This window comes from Hyaena hyaena, unplaced genomic scaffold (assembly GCF_003009895.1).
Source record: "Hyaena hyaena isolate Hyena2069 unplaced genomic scaffold, ASM300989v1 scaffold_426, whole genome shotgun sequence".
In the NCBI taxonomy this organism is placed as follows: Eukaryota; Metazoa; Chordata; class Mammalia; order Carnivora; family Hyaenidae; genus Hyaena; species Hyaena hyaena.
The window spans coordinates 1,345,652-1,370,353 of NW_024081061.1; the positions used below are offsets into that span (position 1 = coordinate 1,345,652).

At 34.4% G+C, this 24,702-nt stretch overlaps 1 protein-coding gene across 13 annotated transcripts in view; it reads left to right on the forward strand.

The window, feature by feature from the left end:
* The window catches only part of LOC120245652 (ankyrin repeat and KH domain-containing protein 1), a 138,049-nt gene that overhangs the window by 75,099 nt on the left and 38,248 nt on the right, over positions 1-24,702 (forward strand). For 9 of the 13 annotated variants that reach the window (XM_039252772.1, XM_039252773.1, XM_039252775.1 and 6 more), the window contains 8 exons: positions 3,285-3,372; positions 6,709-6,836; positions 7,037-7,180; positions 8,250-8,352; positions 16,156-16,914; positions 22,500-22,645; positions 22,793-22,904; positions 23,776-23,921. In XM_039252772.1, coding sequence (XP_039108703.1) covers positions 3,285-3,372; positions 6,709-6,836; positions 7,037-7,180; positions 8,250-8,352; positions 16,156-16,914; positions 22,500-22,645; positions 22,793-22,904; positions 23,776-23,921 — 1,626 coding nt within the window. The remainder of the gene's footprint in view (positions 1-3,284; positions 3,373-6,708; positions 6,837-7,036; positions 7,181-8,249; positions 8,353-16,155; positions 16,915-22,499; positions 22,646-22,792; positions 22,905-23,775; positions 23,922-24,702) is intronic. The other 4 variants (XM_039252782.1, XM_039252784.1, XM_039252774.1 and 1 more) reach the window with 3 other exon arrangements.

The following is a 24,702-nucleotide window of genomic DNA, read 5'->3' on the forward strand; positions in this document are numbered from 1 at the left end:
AAAAATTAAAAAAAAAAAAATAAGCACTTTTTTTTTTTTAATGTTTTATTTATTTCTAGGAGAGAGAGAGACAGCATGAGCAGGGGAGGGTCAGAGAGAGAGGGAGTCACAGACTGAAACAGGCTCCAGGCTCTGAGCTGGCAGTCAGCACAGAGAGAGACAGAGTGTGAGCAGGGGAGGGGCAGAGAGAGCGGGAGACACAGAATCTGAAGCAGGTTCTAGGATCTGAACTGTCAACACAGATCCCGACGCGGGGCTCAAACCCACAGACCGTGAGATCATGACCTGAGACAATGTTGGATACTCAACTTCTAATGGGTGTCATTGCTAGGCTTAAGAGATAAGGAAGGGGGAAAAAAGAAGAAGAAAAATGATGTCATTAGTGCCCATCCATGTCCCAGTAACAGTATATTATCAAGTGCAGATAATGAATGCCTTACTCTGAGTTAGCTACTACTCTTAATTTCTTGTTAAATTAACTTTTTTTTCTCTTATTCACCTATTAGAAAATTAAAACTTCAAACCTCAGTACTATGAGAGGGAAGATTTGAGAGGTCAGCTACACTTAGGTTCCTTCTTGGTAAACCGTATTGAAGCACGTCATTGTTTTAGACATTAGGTATATAATGGTAAGCAAAAATGGACATGATTGCTATTCTTATGGAGCTTATAGTTTAGTGGCCGAGGCATGTTAGCCAGATAGTTATACAAACAAATATATGATTGAAAGATGAAGGAGTGGTTCATATAGCTACATCCATACAGATGGTCCCTGATTTATGATGGTTCACCTAGGATTTTTCTACTTTAAAATGATGCAAAAGCAATATGCATTCAGTAGAAAGCATACTTCGAATTCTGAATTTTGACGTATTCCTGGGTTGGCATTATATGGTAAGATACTCTGATTATGCTGGGAAGCATCAGTGAGCAGCAGCTCCAGTGAGCCACATGGTGTTGAGGATCTCAAGGATAAACAACCAGTGCACTCACAACCATTTTGTTCTGTGCATAGAACCATTTCCATTTTCTGTACAGTATTCAAGAAATTACATGAGATATTAAGTAAAGTAGGGTTTGTTCTTGAAAATTTTTTTTCCAACTGTGGGCTATTGCAAATGTTCTGAGCATGTTTAAGGTAGGCTTAGCTAAGCTATGATATTTGATAGGTTAGGTGTATTAAATGCATTTTTTGTTTGTTTCTTTGATTATTTGTTTGTTTAGAGGGTCCAAGTGAATGGCAGAGAGAGAGAGAATCCCATGAGGGGCAGAGAGAGAAGCAGGGCTCACCTGATAGAGGGCTCATGCTCACCTATTGCAGGATTTGAACTCAGAAACTGTGGGATCATGACCTGAGTCAAAGTCAGATGCTTAGCCAACTGAACCACCCAGGTGCCCCTTAGTGCATTTTCAACCTCAGATATTTTCAACTTACAATGAGATTATCCATACATGACCGCATCATAAGTAAAGGAAGATTTATGATAGCAAGAGTGATCGAGTCAGGAGGTTTGGTGAGGTCTACCTTCAGTAAATAATACTTGGTTTGAAATCTGAAGTATATAAAGGAGCTAATAGAGGAGTGTTACAGTGAAAAAAGATCAGGTTGAGCAAAAAGGCCTTGAGTCAAAAATGGAAATAACAAATTGTCAAAGGAGCCATTTATTTCTAGTTGTAGTTGATTGCATTGATAATTCAGAAAGAAGGGAGATGTAAAACTGAACAAAGAACTTTCTCTAAGTCTTTCTGAATAAGATCTTCATAATGTATATTACATTTTGTTTAAGTAAATTTCCAGAATGTTAGATTACATTGGAATGTAAGTTCAAAATTCATTCCAAAGTCAGATGATTTTGACAATACCACTATTACCCATCTTCTTTATCTTAAAGTTAGTAAAGATTGTCATCTAATCAGTATGCTTAACAATCAAGAAGTCAAAACATAAATTAATTTTTATAAGATTTTGAGAGATTCTATACTATCAAGGCAAAAATATTAACATGTCTTTCAGAGTATAATTCCCATCACTGCAGGCCAGTTTGAAGTTTCAATTCGGTTGACAATCTACTTGTTTCTCATTGTTAGTTTGCCTGTGTTGTAGTTTTGGTATAGTTCTGTAAAGTGACTAACTTGCATCCTATTGGCAAAGCACAATTTTTTTTTCGTTTTTGGTTTATTTATTTTGAGAGAGTGTGCCCACGCATGCAAGTAGGGGAGGGGCAGAGACAGAGGTACAAAGAGAATCCCAAGCTGGCTCCATGCTCAGCACAGAGCCCAAGGAGGTGCTCCATCTCACATGTGTGAGATCATGACCTGAGCTGAAGTCAAAGTTGGCTGCTTAACCAAATGAACCACCTAAGTTGCCCCAGTGCACACTATTTTTAAGTTGACTGTGTAGTAGCTAAAGTATTGAGTTAATTAGAATAGAGCTGAAGTAAAGGTTGAGTTAATCACTGTTCTTTATCAAGTTTTTCTTAGCAAAAGAGAACGCGAACAACAAAAATTGCATAGATGATGAAAGAGGGGATAGGTGAGTGAACTTTTCATGGAAGCAGTTTATCAGCTACATTTTAATACTTAGATGAATGTAGTAATAGTTTACAGTTCTTCCAACAGGACTACTTACCATATAATAAGCAAGCTTCCTTTTGGTGGCATTTGATATTTGGATGGTTGGAAGCTTTTTTTATCATTCATTCCTCTTGCGGGCAAACTTCCTAAAAGGAACAACAGTCTTTCTGCTATTATAAAACAGTTGCTTTTGCTTTGCAGTATTCACATATTTAATTTATACTCTAAAAAATGTCTGTTCATTGGTATATTTTTCTCTTCCCTTTACTCTTGAAATACCGTGGTATTTTACTTTAGGGACTGGTTTCTGCCTTATGATAGAGTTCTTATTGGTTTCTAATCTGTTAGGATCACGATCTTCCTGCTCACCTATAAGACTAAGGTTCCTTTTTCACAATTCATAGGAATAGTTAGGAAAACATCTTTTTAACCTTACGATTAGAAAAATGCAGCTATTTCTCTTTGAGGATCAAACTGTATTATCTTTAAATGCTTTTGTTTGGTATGCAAAACCGAACTTGCCCTAAAAGTTACACCATCTAGAGTGGACTGAAATTAATCCTACATTTTGTAGGAATTGAAATGGGTAGTATAAGTGGCTACGTTGAGTAAGTATTAAATATCTGATTTCTCATGTCATTTGTGCTGTGTGTTTAAAATAAATGGTTAAAGAGTGGGCACTGATGGATTATTTTTTGTTTCTTTAATAGGAACATGAATCTGAAGGTGGAAGAACACCTTTGATGAAAGCTGCAAGAGCTGGCCATTTGTGCACTGTGCAGTTTCTTATTAGCAAAGGTAAGGAAAGTGTAAGTCATCATTTGTAAGAAGCTGTAATTTCTGGAAATAAAAAAAGGTCCTTACCTGTTGCTTGCTTCTTGGTTTATGTAAAAGCTCCTTTTCCTCCAGTATAAGTATTCTAGTCTGTTTTTAAAATACTTTTTTTTTTAAGTTTATTTTAAGAGAGAGAGAGGAGTGCCTGGGTGGCTGAGTCGGTTAAATGTCCGACTTCGGCTCAGGTCATGATCTCACAGTTAGTGGGTTTGAGCCGCGCATCGGGCTCTGTGCTGACAGCTAGCTCAGAGCCTGGAGCCTGCTTCAGATTCTGTGTCTCCCTCTCTCTCTGATCCTCCCCTGCTCATGCTGTCTCTCTCTCTCTCTCTCTCTCAGAAATAAATAAAAAGCAGTAAAAAAAAAAAAAGAGAGAGAGAGAAAATGCAAGTGGAGAGAGACAGGGAGAGAGAGAGAATCCCAAGCAGGCTCTGCACTGTCAGCACAGAGCCTGGTGCAGGGCTCGAACCCACAACTAGAGATCATGACTAGAGCCGAAATCAAGAGCTGGACATTTAACTGGCTGAGCCAAACTGGCTCCTTGTATTATAGTCTTTAATTGCTGTTTTTTATTTAGTATGTGTAGAGTTCATGAGGTACTTATTGGGATTTTTCTGTATTAGTTTTGAGTTTGAAGTTCATCAACCAATAGCATATTATTGCTCCTAAAAGTTGGAAAAGCCAAATATAAAACGTCTAGCTATATTTAGTAGATATTGTTCAACACTTAATGATAAGGAAGTTCTGCTGGAAGGTGGGGTGGGAGGGATGGAAGAAAGTCTGCTACTATTGTTTATTGTACAGTTGGATTAACCAAGTATGCAAGGGTGTTATTATTTTTATATTCCTCTAGAGATTATATTATTAAAATATACTTAAGCAAAGAAATTCAAATAATGGATGAAGAGGTAATTCAAGACTGTTTACTATAAAAAAGTGAAACACTGCTAAAGCCATGTTAGGTTGAACTGTCATTTTATATATCAAAAGTTATAATATCAGCAATTCCATTTGGTTCAGCCTAACTCTGTGTATAGTGTTAGAGGTACCCTGGGATCTGATGAAAGTTCCTGGGGTAGGATGCTAAAATGTAAGGATGGTTTGTTCAGGTGATACTATGTTTTATGAAATAAAAATTTTGTATCTACATTCCAGCAAAACTGGCCCTATGTGCCAATTAGAAAGCAGTATAAAATTTTATCATTTTAAATATACTTCTTTTCCTCTTTAATTGGATACAACTAGGTTTCTTTCCTTTTTTTTTAATGTTTATTTCTGAGAGAGAGAGAGAGACAGAGCAAAAGCTTGGGAGAGGCGGAGAGAGAGGCATAGAATCCAAAGCAGGTTCCAGGCTCTGAGCTGTCAGCACAGAGCCCATCACAGGGCTCAAACTCGTGAGCTTCAGGATCATGACCTGAGCCATAATTGGACACTTAACTGACTGAGCCACTCAGGTGCCCCTAGGTTTATTTTCTTAATATCACATTTTTGCTAATCAAATAAGGCATCTCTTTACATAAGTTTATAACATAGTTTATAAAAGCAATTTACCTCAAACATAGTGAAGTAATAATAAACAGATGGATAACCTTTGGAATTCTCTCATGCTCCTTTACTAAGGAAGTTATCTAACAATACCCAGTGACAACCCTGCTATGCATGTAATCAGGCTTGTCAGGAGGAGAAACACATTGATTATAGGCTTTCTAGGCTTATAGTAACTGCTAAACCATCCTACCATCTAAATTTATTAAAACTTTAAAAATAATTTCATATTGCTAATGTAAGAATGTTTATTGGTGTGTCTTGCCCTTCCCAAAAAGTACTTTTTGGGCCACCTGGGTGGCTCAGTCGGTTAAGGGTCTGACTTTGGCTCAGGTCATGATCTCACGGTTCGTGAGTTCGAGCCCTGCATCAGGCTCTGTGCTGATAGTTCAGAGCCTGGAGCCTCCTTCAGAGTCTGTATCTCCCTCCCTCTCTCTCTCTCTGCCCCTCCCCAACTCAGGCTTTTTCTCTCTCTCTCTCAAAAATAAACAAACACTAAAAAAAGCACTAAAAAAAAAAAAGGTACTTTTATGTAGGTTAGGATTAAGTTCAGCTGGATATTTCTGAAAATAAAATAAATTTCTGAAAATAAAATGTAATTAATTTTGCCCATGGGTTTATTTTTCTCTTCATAAATTGTGAAATTAAAGGAGGAAGGAATATTGTTATAGTCTTAACTATCTCATTGAGACTTTTGTGTAATGTAAAAGGTAGTTGAACTAAAAACCAGTTCTTTTTCATAGGGGTCAAAAACAATTTATCTAAAAAAGAGGCTAAGAAAAGATTTTGTATTTAGACTATCTTCAGGTCATGGTAAACAAGGCTTTTGAACAACTTACTAAATAGCCTTTTTGGAATTCTTGTCTTCCCAGATTCAGATCCCTCTGACTCTTAAGTTACACAATATGAAGAATTATATATCTCTTTTTTTTTTTAAATGTTTTATTCATTTCTGGGAGAGAGAGACAGCGTGAGCAGGGGAGGGCCAGAGAGAGAGAGAGTCACAGACCGAGACAGGCTCCAGGCTCTGAGCTGGCAGTCAGCACAGAGCCCGACGCGGGGCTTGAACCCACGAACCGCGAGATCATGACCTAAGCGAAAGTCGGACGCTCAACCGACTAAGCCACCCAGGCGCCCCAAAGAATTATATATCTCTTAAATATTAATTTTTAAAAATCTATTTTCTCTACTTTGAGACCTGGCTCAGTTGCCACATTCTAGAAGTAGAGAAAAAGTGTCTTTGAAACATTTTGAGAGTTACATATAATGATATTATTTGATGCTTTCGTTAACCTGTATATATTAATCTTAGTCTTCTAGATTTTCCATTTTAAAAGTGATATTGAATGAGCGAACTACAGCTATGCGCAACATTGTGGATGAATCTCACGGTATTATATTGAGCGAAAGAAGCCAGACAAAAAAGAGTACACTGTATGATTTCATTCATATAAAGTTCAAAAACTAAATCCAGTTTGGAAGTCAGGATAGTAGTACCGTTGGAAGGGTGGGTAGTGACTGAAAGAGGGCACAAGGTGTGGGACTTCTGGTATGTGGATAGTGTTCTGTTTCTTCATCTGGGTGCTGGTTACACAGGTGTGTTCACTTTGTGAAAATTTTTCAACTATACACTTATGATTTGTTTGCTTTTTTTTATCTATGTCATATTTCAAAAAAAAATCTCTAAAGTGATATTATTATCTGTGAACTTGCTTGATTCCACTTTTTTCTAATATTGCTGTTTATGTTTCTTCGAAGGTGCCAATGTGAATAGGGCTACAGCCAATAATGATCATACAGTAGTGTCACTAGCTTGTGCAGGAGGTCACCTGGCAGTTGTCGAGCTACTGTTGGCTCATGGAGCTGACCCTACTCATCGACTCAAGGTATTCTACTTAAAAATAAGTAAATAAATAATTTTTATTAAAAGATAATGAAATTATGTTTGCCTTGTCTCAGTGCTTAATACTCATTACTGTTTATAAATGAGTGTTGGTTGTAGACAGGTTGCCAAGAAACTAAATGTCTATAGCAGTCATAAAAAGAAATTTACAGATAATTAATTAATAGTATCAATTTCTCTCAGGATGGATCTACAATGCTCATTGAAGCTGCAAAAGGTGGCCATACAAATGTTGTTTCTTATCTGTTGGATTATCCAAACAATGTTCTGTCAGTTCCTACTACAGATGTGTCTCAGCTCACCTCACCTTCTCAAGATCAATCTCAGGTAAAGTAAAATAGAGCCGATTAATAAATACAGAGTCTTCAAATTGATTGCACGTTTTTGTTTAAACTTGGTTTTAGGGGTACCTGGCTGACTTAGTCAGAAGACCACACAACTCTTGATCTCAGGGTTATGAGTTCAAGCCCCACGTTGGGTGTAGAGATTACTTAAATAAATAAACTTAAAAAGTAAGTGAATAAAGAAAATGAGATTTAAAACTTTTTAAAACTTTTTTTTATTTTTTAGAAAGAGAATGTGAGTGGGGCAGAGGGGGAGAGAGAGAATCTCATGCAGGCTTCACGCCTGTGAGGAGCCTGATATGGGGCTCAATCCCATGACCCGAGCCAAAATCAAGAGTCAGATGCTAACCTGAATGAGTCACCCAGGCACCCAAAAATAAAACTAATTTTAAACAAAATGGATTTGATTCTCTTTTCTATTACATATTGAGATAAATATGACCCTAAATCTTTAAGATTTATTTTCTTCAAAAGTATATGAAAATTTCTTATTATCTTATTTAGTGAAAAAAAAGTCCTTTTTACAAAACACTTAATACCAAATATAAATATAAAATTTCCAAGTTGTCTTCTTACTATAGGGTTGTTTTTAATGGATACATTAAGCATAGTCTTGAATCTAGAGATAACTTCTTCCTGAGTACCTCCCAAGACAGTATTAGTTATTCTAGAGGTAGCTACTTTTGCCAATCAGGGTATAGTTAACTAGAATATATACACCAGAAATTAATTCATTAAAGTAATTTATAAGTCTCCCTAACAATATGTGAGACTTATTATTAACCTTCGCCCAACAAGTCTTTCTCTCTAAGAAGAGAGTAGTACTAATTCTCTTTAGCTTAAGTCATTCACTGCTTATAGATTGCTGAAGTTTGTCCAATTCAGTATTCACTGTTCTCAGAAATTATTCCTTGTTGAGGCTTTTTTTTCTTTTATGAAACAAAAAAGTGAATTTGGTGGCATATGAATAAAATCTAAACTTCCACTTCATTTAAGGGCCTTTGTTTTATTCTTTGGTCTGAGATGGTATTTTTTCTGAGTTAACTTTTTAGGTTCCACGTGTACCAATGCATACACTTGCCATGGTTGTACCTCCCCAGGAACCTGACAGAACATCACAGGACAACTCCCCTGCCCTTTTAGGAGTACAAAAAGGTTAGTTATTATTTTCCTTAAAATGGCTATTTTGTCACCTAATTAATGAATTCACAAAAGTACTTTAATGTTACACAGTTACTGTGTACCCAGTAGGTAATTCTGACAAATGCTAATAGTTTTAGAGATTATTTATTTGTAAAAGAAAGAACATAAATACTAAGAAAAATGACTTTTAATTTTCTTGTAAACATACCTCTAGTTGGAGTTTTCATCTTGTACAGATGAAAATATTTAAAAAGTATATTGGGTCATTGATTATATTACAGTAGCAAAAATTTATCAGGGATTCATTTTGCATTTGACAATTTTTTGGTTGAACAGTAATAAAATAGGAGGAATGAAATTGTGTGTTTCCTGTCTAGTTAAGTCTTAGCAGCACTGATTCAATTCAGGAAGTTAGAAGTTTAACAATTATGTAGTTTCTTTCATGTAATGCTAAACATGGTGGGTTAACATCTGTCATGTGAACCAGGACAAAAAACTATCAAAAAGTATATAAATAATATCCAAGTGAATATTAAGAAGGGGCATATACTATTTAAAGGACTCAAGTTTATGAGTTTTGATATTTTCTTGCTGTATTCACTTATAGATAGAAAGTACCTTCACTAATAATCATTTGTAGTTGTCATATCTCAGAAATAAAGTAGGTTATATGTAAAGTATTAAAAACTACATAAAAATAAATTTATAAGCATATTTCATTTAATATATGATAACCACGCTATAGATTTTGAAATTACAATGAGGTGTGTAAGTATATGTTAGTATCTCTAATACTATGATTTGAGAAAAGTTGGTTAGAGTTGACTACTATAGCAGCAAACAGAAGGTACTTTTAAATTATGTCAATTGTAGTAATTTAGAGTTTGAGGGCCTTGACCAAGAATTACTTCATTTCTAAACTATTAATTTCAGAGGACAAATATCTACAATCTCTCTGACTTGTTAATTTTGGAGTTTTCCATTGGACACCTAGCTATTCAAACTCTTCAGAAAATTAAGACTGCTATTTTTTTAAGACTGCTATTTTTAGTCGTAACAAATAAAAAGCAAATTAAGCATGTACTTGTTAAGGAATCTGTGTATCCTAACTGATACTAAAGGCTGACAGCCTTTAGTAAAATACTTAAGCCTGACAGCCTTTAGTAAAATACTTAAGCCTAAATGTCTCTGTTTTTATTATTTTTTTGTTTGGCTATACATTGTAGAAAACTATAGTAACTTTGGCTAAGGAAATTCAGTACTAAATAGGAAATGATTAAAAAATACATTCATAACACAGCCACAAAGTAATCAAGAAATAAGCTAGGAAGGATGTAAAGTATGTACAGAGAAGAAGTAAAACATTTTAAATTCAGATTTAATATGTAAGGCAAGAGAAACGTTTGAGTAAGGTTTCTTTGAGTTGATGTTCAAGTGAGTAATCATATTTTTTTTATTACTGAAATACTTTCTTTACTGAGTATCTACTTATTTTCTTCACTCTGATGTTTTATTACTTCCTGAGTAGCATAAAAATGAACTAATTTTTTAACACATCTTTCACTTTACTAAATTACTAGAGAAGGAAAAAATTAACACTTGTATTTAGACCCTTGGATGCTTGATGTTGTCAGCTGCCTGGTGGCATTGCCCACCTAATAGTTCTTTATGTAGAATCAAACTGTGATAATCCACTGTATTAAGATGTTATTTTAATATAAATCATGTGCATCATGGAGTATTATATCATTATGAATTAGGAAAAATTAGTGATGTTGTAAATGCACATACTGAATTATCCAGCTAAATAGGAAAACCTGTCTTAAATTATGGAAGATATACTACTACTTTTTTCTCCTTAAAGTGTCTTTTTCTCCTCAAAACTTCTCAGTTATGTCTCTAAAGAAGTTTCTTTGGCTGATGAAATCTGTCTGATGCTCGTGTTTTTGTTTCTTCTAAATCCATAGATTATATCTGTGTGCATGTGTGACTAGGGAAGGAGGAAGAGTTCTTATTCTCTAGGACCCTCTTCCTTCCGAGCAATCATCTTTTAAGTTCTTAGAACATTTTACTTATGTCTGAAGTCTTTTTATTATTCATATCTGTATCCTCCTAGAACATATTCTTGCCTTTAAAACTTACCCAGGTATTTTCAGGTACCTGGGTGGCTCTGCTGGTTAAGTGTCTGACGTAAGCTCGGGTCAAGATCTCACAGTTCATGAGTTTGAGGCCTGCGTCAGGCTCTGAGCTGACAGGTCAGAGCCTGGAGCCTGCTTAGGATTCTGTGTTTCCCTCACTTTCTACCCCTCCCCCACTCGTGCTCGGTCTCTCTGTCTTTCTCTCTCTCAAAATAAACATTAAAAAAAACTTACCCAGATATTTTATATATATCCTACTCAGATATTCTTTTCTTTCATGATCCATGTACACCATTTGCCCCTATGCTCCATCCATCTTGACCCATATTCTTCTTTATTGGGCAATTTATCTCACTTATCCATGGTTGGTTTTCAAAGGATTCAGCATTCTAGGTGGTATCTGATAGAGTCCTCAAGATCACCTCTATAAACAAAATGTGAAACCAGGTAATTGTGGTATCAATTTCCTAGCATGATATAGCTTTATTGACTATAGTTTTGAACGTTCAACTGGGAAAGGATATGAATGTAATATCAACTTTTGCCTTTGCAAATCAGTTTTGTAAATAGATTTGTTAATTACAGCCGCCTTTGCATCTAACTTATTTGTTGTAACTGGTTCTCCAGGGATTCTAGAAGATAGGACTTATGATTATCTTCTGCAGGTTATACAACTTATAACCAGTTCATCGCAAAACATTAAAATGATGTCAGGGTAAACAAAACACATCTTTTGTGTGTACCTCAAGCCCTCTTGAGGAGTAATTTCTTTTCTCTGGAGTCCAACACCACTTTACGGGATCTTCCTTCAGACTCTGGTCACTCCTGCCCCTTCCCTTCCCCTTAGACTTTAAGTGTAGAAAGAAGGTTGGGTTAATCATACTCCATTCCTGCTGTTTTACTGTCATGGTTCCTCTTTGGTTTTATTTATTCTCTTTTCTCCGTCTTCCCATTTCCTTACTTCCCTTGTAGGTAGTCATTCTACTGCGTTTGATATGAGTTCTTTTGTTCTTACAAGTTATTATAAAATGCTTACTACTTTGTGTGCATTTTAAATTTACATGAATAGTATCATGCTATAGGTCATGTTTTGTTTTTTACTTTTTTCGCTCAACACTGTTTTTAAAGATCTATCCATATGTCTACTTCTAGATTATTTCTACTGGCAGCACAGTGTTTCATTCACCCTGTATATCTTCCTTTTTTTACTTCTCCTTTTCCAATGATGGGTATCCAAATTGCCTCTCATTCCCTACCACCACAGACAGTGCTGTGATGAAAGTCATACTCTTATGCATCTGTGTCAGCATTTCTTTCAGATACAGTCAGGAGCAGAATTACCTGTCTGAGGAACCCATAATGTTTATCTGACAAAGAGCCACAAATTTGCTCTCTGGAATGGCTATAGAAGTTTACACTCCCAATAGTAATGCATAAGGGTTCCCATATTATGTACTTTCCATCCCATTTCCATGCCTTTCAACCCTTGACTCAATTCGTACATTTGGATTTGTGCATCTTTATCTCCCCCTTTAGTCTGTAAGCTCCTCAAGGGCAGGGTTTATGTTGCTTATCTTTCTATGGCCCTCTATGCCTTGCTTGTTGAATAAATTAATGGTGTGAGGCTAAGAATTTAGATTATTCTGAAGACAATAGAAAATTATTAAGAATTTATTTTAAGAAGAGAGACATTTAATTAAAGAGAATGTGCAAAAAACTAAGAAGTAATATTCTAAAATGGTTCAGAAAAGCTCTAAAACAAATTTGAATATAAACTAAGAAATTAACTGCTGCTTTATATCCCGTAATTGTTTATTGGAGTAGGTAAAGTGAAATGTTCTTTTTATATCAAATCAGTAAAATTGTATAGAAATTGTATGTACAGTGAATGAAATTGAGTGTTCCTCTGGAAATTTTACTACTAATGTTCTCTAGTTCAGATTTCCATGTAATTATGCTTATGTGGATTTGCATATGTCCAAATTTAATGTCTTTAACATATAACTGTTTAGAGTAAAAGTCAGAAGGTTGAATTAATCTTTTAAGATGTTACTCAGATGCTCTATCTTTGGACATGTTTGGCTATCCTTACTGTGTTAAAGATGTATAGTATGCCCTGTTACTTTGGGAAATTTCGAGATAGAAATTTAGGCATAAGGCAAAATGCGTCTTTTCTAGGCCAGTGGCTTTCATTTTTGACACATTTTGACTGGGACCATAACAGGAAATATTTTGTATTGAAACTCAGAATACAATATACATCTGTATCTAAATACTAATTCCATTAGATAATATATACTCTACTATACTTGATGTACTATGTTATTTTAAACTGTACTTCATCAGTCTTTTTTTTTTTCCATTTAATACCCAGTTGGGAGTGCCATTTAAAAATTATTCTAGTAAAATGCTGTGTAGTAATGTAAGAAAGCAAGGGAATTGTGGAACAGTGCTTAAGTTTCCTTGGACAAAATCAAATAAGGAAATATGAAGCCAAATCCAGACCCATCAGTATGTCCTGTAATTTTCCCTTTGGCCATTTTTTTATTGCACACTATACTACTTTATACACAAAAATAATTGATAGAATTAAACTCATTTCAATAGTAAACTGAATTTTTGGCAAGTATATGTGTACCTCATTCCTTACTGCACCTGAAAGAAAGGCTATGTTCGAAACTGTCTCTGTATCATGGTTTCCTATTATAAACTCTTAGTTTTCTTAATGGTAGAAAAGGGAAAGCTGAGGAAGTAGGATAAATGCCAGACCACAGAGTTAGATGTTGGCTTTACCTATATTCCTAAACAGTACTTTATGATGTCTCTCACTGCTACCAGTGAATAGATTTAATGTATTTGTATCTGACAGTGGGAGATGTTTCAAAAAGGTGGAACTCTTATTCTCTGGTGTTTTAACACAACTGCTTTTCTACCTACTAAAAATTTTGGTACCAGAAGTACGCTTGTCACATTCTCTATTTATCCCAAATATAGAAGGTGTTGCTTTAACTTCTAGGAATAATTAGGTGACATTATTTGTGTTTCACCAACTTGTTTTATTCTTGATTTATAGCTTGTATTAGTGCTTTAATGTGCAGCTATGCACTTTCACTAACTCCATGATTACAGATCCTCAGCCATTACCTATTTTGGGAAGAACTGCTTTTTGTCCATTATTTTCACCATCATGTTCTTCCTGCTACATCTGCCCTAGGCTTATAGTCTTTATATTCAGTTAAATAAGTTACTTTTAGTAATCTGTACTCTAAGCTTCTTGCATTTTATTTGTTAACAAGATAAGGCTTGGGGTGCCTGGGTGGCCCGGTCTGTTAAGTGTCTGACTCTCAGTTTTAGCTCAGGCCATGATCTCATAGTTTCATGAATTTGAGCCCAGCTTTGGGCCTTGTGCCGACAGCAAGAAATCTACTTGGGATTCTCTCTCTCCCTCTCCCCTGTTCACACGGTCTCTCTCTCTCTCTCTCTCTCTCTCTCAAAAATAAATGAATAAACTTAAAAAAAAAAAAAGATAGAGCTTATTCCTGTTAGTAAGTATACTAGCGTGTTCTAAATAAAATTAATGAACACTTAAAGGAACATTCATTGTTGGCAGAGGTACTAAATTGACTCTGGTGATGTTACTGCATTTATCACATGATTGAAAACTTCTTTACTGGAATATCAGATGTCTACATTGCTGTTTGTGAAGTAAATCTCCTTTTTCTTGCCTGCTGATTGTTACTAGGTACTTGGAACAAATAAACCAAACGATGAATTCCTGTAAGACCTTACAGTAGTTATTAAAGTTATAACAGCGTTTGTTCAGGAAGATTAAAGTCTTTACTCATCACTTAGCTCAGATATAAAATTGAATATGAGCAATACATTTTGCCGAGGGTTGCTTTCAAAGAATAATTCTCTTAAAGTGATTGCAATAATTTTGGAACTGTGGTATCCTGACCCTGTTAAAGTCAACATCTAGGGGGAAAACTGTTAGACTTTTTCATTAATAACATGTTGCAGATGTTTGAGGTACATGCAGTTTTGAGATCTCTGATTCCAGAAAAAAAGAAGAAGAAAAGAAGAAGAAATAAAACAGCTGAGGCTCTGATTTTTTTTTTTTTCCCTCTAGTGGTTTCATTACCCTCTTGTAATTCAGAGTGTTTTAACATCAAATGGGTGATGACTTTTTCCTTTGGACCTTAGAATCACTGTGAATACACTGATAATCTTATTTTTAAGAATCTTTAAGTTACTTACGTTATTCATAAATGTTGACTGCAATTCAAAATAGTAAACAACTAAAAAAAATAGTAAACAACTATTTTTTACCCAGATCTTTTTAAAAAACAGCTCTATTGTTTAATTTACATACCTTAAATGTCCTTCATTTTAAGTGTACAGTGCAGTGAGTTTTAGTAAATTTACAGAATTATGTAACCATCACCACTATCTAGTTTTAATCTCTATCACTCTGAGATCTTTCACGCCAGTTTGTAATCAGTCTTCTTTCTCATTACTATAACCCCAAGCAACCACTACTTTCCTTTCTGTCTTTCTAGATTTGCCTTTTCTTTATAGATTTAATATAAATGGAATTGTGATCTTTTGTGACTGTCTTCTTTTCCTTAGTGTAGTGTTTTCAAGGTTCATCCCTCTTATAGAATGTGTCAGTAGTTTGTTCCTTTTTATTGCTCAATAGTCCAATTCTCCCTACAGAGAAAGAGTAATCTTTGAGTTTGTTATATTTTTTTTACTGTATATTTTTACTGTATATTTTTTTCCATTTAACGTCTCAATGTTAGGATTATTAATATTGATAATTATTTTGTGATGAGGGGAGTAACTTAAGTGCAATCCAAATTCTTGAAATAACATACATTTACTTCATTTTTATCATTCATTGTCAATATGAGAAATCCTGTTCGAGAAGCCTGATTTCTCCTAGGTAACACTCATTGTTTCTCTCATAGACTCTTACGTGAAGAGTTTATTTAAACTCAGAATAATTGTCCTTTGTGATTTACATTTAATATAGTTTTCAGGTAAAGAAATGCTAAAGACTTATTAATGGAAAAAGTTAGAAGGATAGATCGTGAAAAAACTGATTTCACATTATATTTTAATATAACGAGACAAAGGTTTTGGCCACTTGAAAAATACTTTTCACTTCTTTGATTTACAAGTTACAGTTTCCTGGAGTAGCCTTTATTTGCACAGTTAATATTACGAAGAAACAATTGAAAAGTTAAGCGAACACTAATGATATCCTCAACACTATTTTCACACTATTTTAGATTTGATGTTCTTTAAAAGTCCAGTCTAATAAGCAAAATTCTGAGATTCTTTCCTCTTTGATTTCCTTTCTCCCTGCCCCGTCTTAATTTCCATAATCTTCCTATCCTAACGATTCAATTTTTTAATTAAAAAATTCACATTTTTTGAATTGGCAACATCCCACTGTATGCTATGTGAAATAGAGGAGTGTTGTATTTAATCTGCCTCCCACCAGTGTGAATCTTTGAACATTCATTCTACAACATTAGTTATGAGGGTTTGGGGAGGGCGGTCCGTGTGTGTGGGAGGGGGAGCTGCCTTTTTTTTTTTTTTTTTTTTTTTTTTTTTTTTTTTTTTTTTTTTTTTAGCATGGCACTTTTTCAAACATTTTTCATGTGCTTAGGTACATCCAAGCAGAAGTCCAGTTCCCTGCAGGTAGCAGATCAGGACGTACTGCCACCTTTTCACCCATACCAGCCTTTGGAGTGCATAGTAGAGGAGACTGAAGGCAAGCTGAATGAACTGGGACAAAGAATTAGTGCTATTGAAAAAGCACAGCTTAAGTCACTGGAGTTAATTCAAGGTGAACCTCTGAACAAAGATAAGATAGAAGAACTTAAAAAGAACAGAGAAGAGCAAGTCCAGAAGAAGAAGAAAATACTGAAGGAACTGCAGAAAGTGGAAAGGCAGTTGCAGATGAAAACACAGCAGCAATTTACCAAAGAATACTTGGAAACCAAAGGTCAGAAAGACACAGTATCTCCACAGCAGCAGTGCTCTCATAGAGGAGTCTTCCCAGAAGGGGAAGGAGATGGTAGTCTCCCAGAGGATCACTTTGCAGAGTTACCTCAGGTTGACACACTCTTATTTAAAGATAACGATGTTGATGATGAGCACCAGTCTCCACCATCGGCAGCACAAATTGATTTTGTCCCAGTCCAGCCTTTATCATCTCCACAGTGTAACTTTTCCGGTGACTTAGGTTCTAATGGGACAAGTTCTCTTGAACTTCAGAAAGTATCAGGTAATCATCAGCTTATAGGACAGCCTCAGATTGCTATTACTGGACATGATCAGGGGCTGTTAGTTCAAGAACCAGATGGACTAATGGTTGCAACTCCAGCCCAGACGCTTACCGACACTCTTGATGACCTGATAGCAGGTGGGTTAAGAAATATATCTGTAATAATTTCTCATTAACTGTGTGCTCAACTTCTTTACACAACCCTCCAAAAACACCAACCTGGCACTTTTCCATTTTAGATCTATCTTTGTAAAATTACTGATTCCTGGAGGTGTTTTGGAAGTGAATTTAACTAAGCTAGACAGCACTAACACATAAAAGTATGTTTCCCCCTCTACTTTTTTGTTATTTGCAAGGGCAAAGAAATAAAATTGCCATGATCTTTTATTTTAGAACTTTGGTATCAAAACCGCCCTGTGGGGGCACCTGGGTGACTCAGTTGGTAGAGCATGCAGCTCTTGCTGTCCAGGTTTTAAGCTTAAACCCCACGTTGGGTGTAGAGATTACTTTAAAACAAACAAACAAAAACAAACCCTGTGTTGTATCTTGGGTAGGAGATCTCTAAGTTGAATTTCTTTGTAGGCTTTAGAGATAATTCACATGAGAGTACACATTAAATTTTCGTGCTATTGATTTTCATATGTGGAAATTGTAATTCTAAATTACATGGCTTTTTCTTTGTTTATAATTATATTAGATCACTTTAAAATTTCTAATTAAAGGGATGTTCAGAAAAAACTATGAATTCCATGTTCTTGTATTTGTGGTCAGAAGATTCAAATGACCCTGAAGTTATCATCAACTGGATAATGATTTGGAGATTGGGATTTTCATATTTATTATCTTGATGAAGGCACACAGACAGAGACACCACACATACACACAGGAAAAGAAAAAAAAGGCCTGATAACCTTAAAATATATGTTTCTGTTTATTGTTGTGTGGAAAATTACATCTAGATTTGAAATGAGGTGCACAAGTTTACTTTCCCTTTCATTGTCCTTGCAGCAGTGGGAAAACAGTGCAATTAATCATTTACCTTCCTAAAGATGGCTGGTGAATGTATCACCTCCATGAGAGCCCAGTTCAGAAATGCAGCCAGAATGGCTGTTGACAGTGGATGAAGACCAAGAACTAAGATGTAGCTGGAGTGATATTCAAAGGCAGGCCAGTCCTCTGTCTCTTGATTGCAACATTTTTTTCCTTACTGTTGTCTGTTTCCTCTTGTCATATTCTCCTCCCCTCTTCCCATCCCAATTATGCTATCCCAGTTTCCTTTCTTCTTTTGTGAGCTTTTAGCCTTCCTAATCTTTACTGAATCTTAATAATGTGGAATAAGCTTACTTAAATCAGGAATTATATTGGGCTTGTATATGACTTGCAATGGTTATAGAATTGTGATACTGCCAATAAGTTTCCTCTGATACATATTTAGTATCACTGTGCAGAAGAGGAATATCTTAGTTTCCCAGAAAGAGAATAAAAATGCTGGGGAGGGTTTTAATTCATTAATTTGGGCTTTTATATCTTCAGCCAACAGCCACTTAACTCAAATTAACTTTGTATCATTAGCATGGAGCATTGTTATAAATTATGAATAAACTCTTAGAACTATAAGAGTTCATTTATAGTTCTAATTTCTAATCTAATATAAGCAGATATTTGAGTGTCAAGTACAATTATGAATAATAATAGTGAAACCAATCATGAGAATAACATCTTTAAGACTTAGGATTCTATAAGTAGCATTATAATGTTTGTAATTACACAGTCAGTTTGCAGTTACAAAAATTGCTCTACATTACTCCTCAATCTAGTTTGTTGTAACTTAGAACCTGTCCTTTTTTTTTTTTTTTTTTAAATAATATAGAAACAGCTCTAAAAGGAACTTGGATATATTAACTTTGTGTAGTATTTATGGGTGGTTCTTGTACGGGAGCTGAAATTTTATTTCATTGAACTATTTGTTAATGTTCTTTTATAAAGTTCAAAATATTTGTTTAGAAACATCCTTTTAATTATATATGTTAATATAAACTAAGAAAAATTTAATTTCTGTTAGACATTAGTCTAGTGATAGTTGGCCTATCATTTTGTACAATTCTTTTATTAACAAGCTTTCACATATAAATCAGCCAATAAATACAAAAGTTATATTCATATAAAAATTCTCCATTTTTATGAAGGTTATCTGTTTTAAGATATATAGCAATAATTACATTTTCTTTGCTCAGGATGACAAACTATCTCCCTTAAAGTTAAAAAATGTTATTTTTTTTTAAGTCCAAATTTCTTTTAATGTTCTTTATTGAAGGTGAAAGAAAATCGGCAAGGATAGCTTAAGTGAATACCTAATTCTACAGTTGCATGATATATTAATATATCAGTATGATTATAGATCAGGCCAAAGATGTAATTAATTTTACCCAAATTAAATCTAGTTCTCATCCCTTGTATTTAATAAAGGAGAGAATACTGTATATCTTACAGTTATACTTTAGAGAATATCTATTATATAATAACAATAAATTTCACTCTTTAACTATAGGAGTATTTTTTTCTTTATTGCTATTGTGGCAAAATATTTTCATGTAAATGAGTTGGTTAGATAAATAATTTAGTAAGATGGTGACTTGATTAGCTGACTTAGTATTTTAGAGTATAGCCTTATATGTGTCATACTTGATGTAGTCCCAGACAGAATGTGTGTAAACTCTTGATTGGAAGCATGGTTCTTCAGGTCCTTTCCTTATAAAAGTAAGTGTTGGGCTTTTAGAAGTCATCATAACAATAAGTGATTCTCAGTTCAAATGTATAGAACTAAGATTTGGAAATCTGATGAAATTCAAAATGGCTTTAACCATTGAGCATTTCTAGAAACATCTAGTAAAAATTTTGTTATTAATATATAAAGAAGATCAATTAAAAGTCAACTAGTACCAATTTAAATTTCTTGAGTACTTACCATGTACTAAGCTCTGTGCTTAATAGTTTATATATATTATCTCATTGCTATTTATAATAACCTTATGAAATAGGTCCTTTTCCCACTTCTGTTTTTCTGTTGAAAACCTGAGGCTTAAGGATATTAAGTTACTAGTAGGTGCCAAGATTCAAACTCAGTTCAGCCTTGTTTAAAAAAAATGTTAAGTGTAATATGCATGCATCTTTCATCTTGTAGTTCTGGATTTATCTTAAAGATATTTGTTATTTCCTTAGACTTCTAAAAAAAAATGAACATTTTCCCTTATTTTTATATTAAGATTTGATATATATGTAAGGTTTAATACAGTTTGGTGACTAGCACATTGTTAGTGGTGTTGGCACCTTAATAGGTTCTCTTAAAACAAATTCTGGTTCAGAAGTATTTTGCTTTAAGTCATCTTGTAGTATAAGCTTAAGATTAAAAAGGTAATTAGGAAATCTTATTTTTTAGATATTGCAATAAAATATCTTTAAATAATTTTTTCTAATGTTAATATTTTATTTATAGATATTTGTATTTTATTTTAAAAAGTTACTTTTATATATAACAGATTATGGTAATTTAATTTTTTTAGACTCTCACAGAATAGTTTATATATCCCTAGTAGCTGAGATTTTTATATAGTCATGTTTATTACTATCTTCCATATTGCCTACAAAACCATCTTAAATTTCATAAAGAATTAAGAATATTGAAGTTAGTTCTTCTATTACCCTGTTTTAGGATAGTGCATAAATTTAATTTGAATTATATAGTGACTTTCTTGTTAGTAATCTGTATTAGTCATTTTCAGAGACATTTCATTCAGAGGTAGGAAATGTTTTAGGACTTATGAAAATGTAATAGTCCTGGTATAATTTTATGTTAATAAAACCTTTATTCCACATGTACCTTTTAAATCTTGCTACTTTCTAGTCTTTATTACTTTTCATATGTAATTAAACCTATAAAGTCACTTTTGTGGAATGTTTCTGATTGTCATTATTGCAAGGAGGAAAAACTGTTTCTAGGATAATGTTGTACAAAATTGTACATTAGTTGATATAACAACACATTTTTGGTAACAGCTGTTAAATGCACAAACATAATTTTTAAAAACCATCTCTGTGAAGAAGTCTTTTTTGTATCATATCTGGCATAGTGCTCTAATTAGTTATCTTAAAAATTTAAGTATCTTTTTGTAATAACAAAAAGATACCATAGGTAAACATTAATAATGATTTTTAAAAGTAGTAAGGCATTTGTTAATAATTATAAGACCACTGCTAAAAACTTTTTATTACAGAAAAGCTACATATCATTCTTTACTGTCTTATTTTCTAGAACTATTTTTCAAACATTTCCGCTATTTTTAGAAGGTATAACAAAATACTGTCTGCTTTTAATGCATTGATGACACAAATTTTTTAAACTTTGTTTCCATTGTGCGTGTTCTTATAGGTGAAACAAAAATATATAATAATTACTCCTATTTATAACCATGATAGAAGCTATAGAAATTTATATGGCCCAGATGATTTTATATATATTGGTGGGGAGGAGAGTGGGACAGCGCATGTAGAAAAATATCTGAACATGTTAAATTTGCAAAGTTATTTAAGGAAGTAGTATACTAAACTTAGTCATTTATACTTGTGAATGGTATCCTTGATTAGGATCCAGTCATCAAAATTCTAGTGACTAAATGTTCTCCATGGCTTAAAATGCTTACATTTTCTGTTGAGAACTTTGTTTTTGACTTTTAGTCTAGGTAAGAGAAGGTTATTGCCATCACCGAAGCTTTGTCTTTTTTTTTTGTATTATTAATGGCTATATTTTTTTTCTGAGTTTTTTCTTGAATGAGTAGTAATGTTTATATTTTTCAATACAGTGAACAATAGTACTGGCAGTCCTATAAAATATCTGATACTTACATTTATTGAGCACTTAACATAGGCCAAATACTGTGTGTTTTAAATGCTTTTTGTTCCTTACCTAGCAGACAGCTCATAATACTCCACTGAGATAGGTCCCATTTCTCCCTCTGTGGGCCAAACTCTGTCTCATACGAAACATAAGAAATATGCAGAGACATAAAGATATAATGTCTGTTAACTCAGTTTTCAAACACCAGACTGAAATCTCTAATAAAAGTTCCAGTGTTAATTTAAAAAACAGTTTTATTTTCAGATATTGGTGCATTTTAGCAAATTTTAAAAGTAAATACTGAATTTTAAAAACACATACTTTATGCTATTTATGTGAGAAATAACGTGTTCTCTCCCCACCTTTTTTTTTTTTCTTTTTTTGCATTGTCTTCAGGATGTTTTTATCTAATTACCTTTTACCAACTAGGATACAAAATTTCTTTTTTATTGGGAACTACTTTTTCCCTATTAGACAACATAAAAGGCTACCATTTGTTCTATATGCACTAAATAATGGGCACCATGCTAATAAGTATTTTACTTGCATCATCTCAAGTGGTGTTTCCAACAATATTTCAAAGCAGGTACTAGTATTATCATCCTTATTTTACATATGAGGAAAATTGAGATTTTGTGAGGTTAAATTATTTCCCCAAGACTAGGAAGTGTTGCAACTGGGATTTAAACATAGGCCCATCTGACTCCAAAGCTTGTGATTTTATTACTGCATTATATTCCTGCTATAAAATTTTCTGTTTTTCATGTTTTTCTGTATACAAATGACTTCACTCTTTTAAGTAGCATTCAGCAATGTGAATATTATTTTTCAGCTGTGAGTAGCAGAGTGCCCACTGGTTCAAACAGTTCCTCTCAGACCACAGAATGTCTTACACCTGAACCCTGTTCACAGTCTCCAAGCAACGTGGCTTCCCAGTCTATGCCCCCTGTGTATCCTTCAGTTGACATTGACGCACATGTGAGTCGATTGCTTTATTTAAACATATTTTGCAATTTGCTTTGTTTGGAAAGGAAAATTATTGTACATTCATTGTGAAAATCAGTATTAATTGCTCTTTAATTGATAACCATGTTGTAAACAAAAACCAAACTTTTTTCCTTTTAGACTGAGAGTAATCATGACACAGCATTGACATTAGCTTGTGCAGGTGGTCACGAAGAACTTGTGTCTGTACTCATTGCACGAGATGCTAAAATTGAGCACAGAGACAAAAAAGGTAAGACACGTCAGTCAGAAGTAAAGCCTGAGAGTTTTTTCTTGTGTATACGTTGTTTTAGAAAACATTTTTTTTCCTTGCGTGTATGTTGTTTAGAACACAGTTTTTATTTTTTTAATGTTTATTATTTTTGAGAGAGAGAGCAAGAGCAAGCAGGGGAGGGACAGAGAAAAAGAGGATCTGAAGTGAGCTCTGTGATAATATTAGTGAGCCTGATATGGGGTCTGAACTCATGAACCTTGAGAACACCACCTGAGCCAAAGTTGGAGACTCAGCTGATTGAGCCAACCAGATGCCCCGAAAACAATTATTTTTTGATAATAAGTAGTTCCTAGAGTATCTCAGTGACAAGATGAATAAGCAGGGGTGCCTGGATGGCTCAGTCACTTAAAGCCTCTGACTCTTGATTTCACCTCAGATCATGATCTCATTTTTCATGGGCTCAGTTCCTGCATCGGGCTCTGTGCTGACAGTGTGAAACCTGCTTGGGATTCTCCCCCACCCCCCTGCTGCCCCTCCCCCACTTGCTCGCGCGCTCGCACTCTCTCTCTCTCTGAAAATAAATAAAAGATGGATAAACATATTTCAATTGGGAATATCCAGATGTGTTCATTTACAGAGGCAAATTATTCTCCATAAATTTTTAAATTAAGACTATAACATGAGTGAAATACAGCAAGTTGTGATTGCCTTAATCCAAAAATGGAACATGCAGAGCTCATTAGGAGTACAAACCTAAGTAGTTTTGTTTGAGTTAGCATTTCCTTTTTATCAGGTGTAATAAACTTAAAAAAAAATTTTTAATAGAAAATTGAAAACAATGGCTCGATAAGTAAAAAACAGAAATTTGAGATTTTTATTTCTCCTTTAGGTTTCACACCACTGATCCTGGCGGCAACAGCAGGGCATGTTGGAGTTGTTGAAATCCTTCTGGATAAAGGTGGTGATATAGAAGCACAATCTGAACGAACTAAGGATACTCCACTTTCATTAGCATGTTCTGGTGGACGTCAGGAGGTGTGTTAATGTTAATTTTCACTTTATACTCATATTTTAAATATGCTATACTAAGCAATTTAACTACATGAATAAAACTTGCATGTGTTTTGACATGTTCCAGATATAAATTTAATGGGAGTAGTGAATCACTTTTTATGGAATCTATTTCTTGCCCTTTAGACAAAAAATTTTTCTTAATCCTTGCATATACTGGGGGCTGAATGAACCATAACCCTAACACATATGCAACTTCATCACTCAATAATTGATAAATACAAAGAGTAACATTTTGGAAATAAAAAAGAAAGAGTACCATCTAGGGCGCCTGGGTGGCTCAGTCGGTTAAGCGTCTAACTTCGGCTAAGGTCATGATCTCACGACTCATGGGTTTGAGCCCCGTGTCGGCTCTGTGCTGACAGCTAGCTCAGAGCCTAGAGCCTGCTTCAGATTCTGTGTATCCCTCTCTCTCTGACCCTCCCCTGCTCATACTGTCTCTCTCTCTCTCTCTCTCAAAAATAAATAAAACATTTTTTAAAAATTGAAAAAAAAGAATATCATCTTATTATTTTAATATAATTGGGATTTCAAAGCTCCAAATTCCTTTTTTTTCTTAGTTTATTGTCAAATTAGTTTCCACATAACACCCAGTGCTCATCCCCCCAAATGCCCTCCTCCATGCCCATCCCCCCCTCCCCCCCACATCCATCAGTCCTCAGTTTTTGTCAGCATTCAAGAGTCTCTCATGGTTTGCCTCTCTCCCTTTCCCCCACCATTTCCCCCCTTCTTCTCCCCCTTGTTC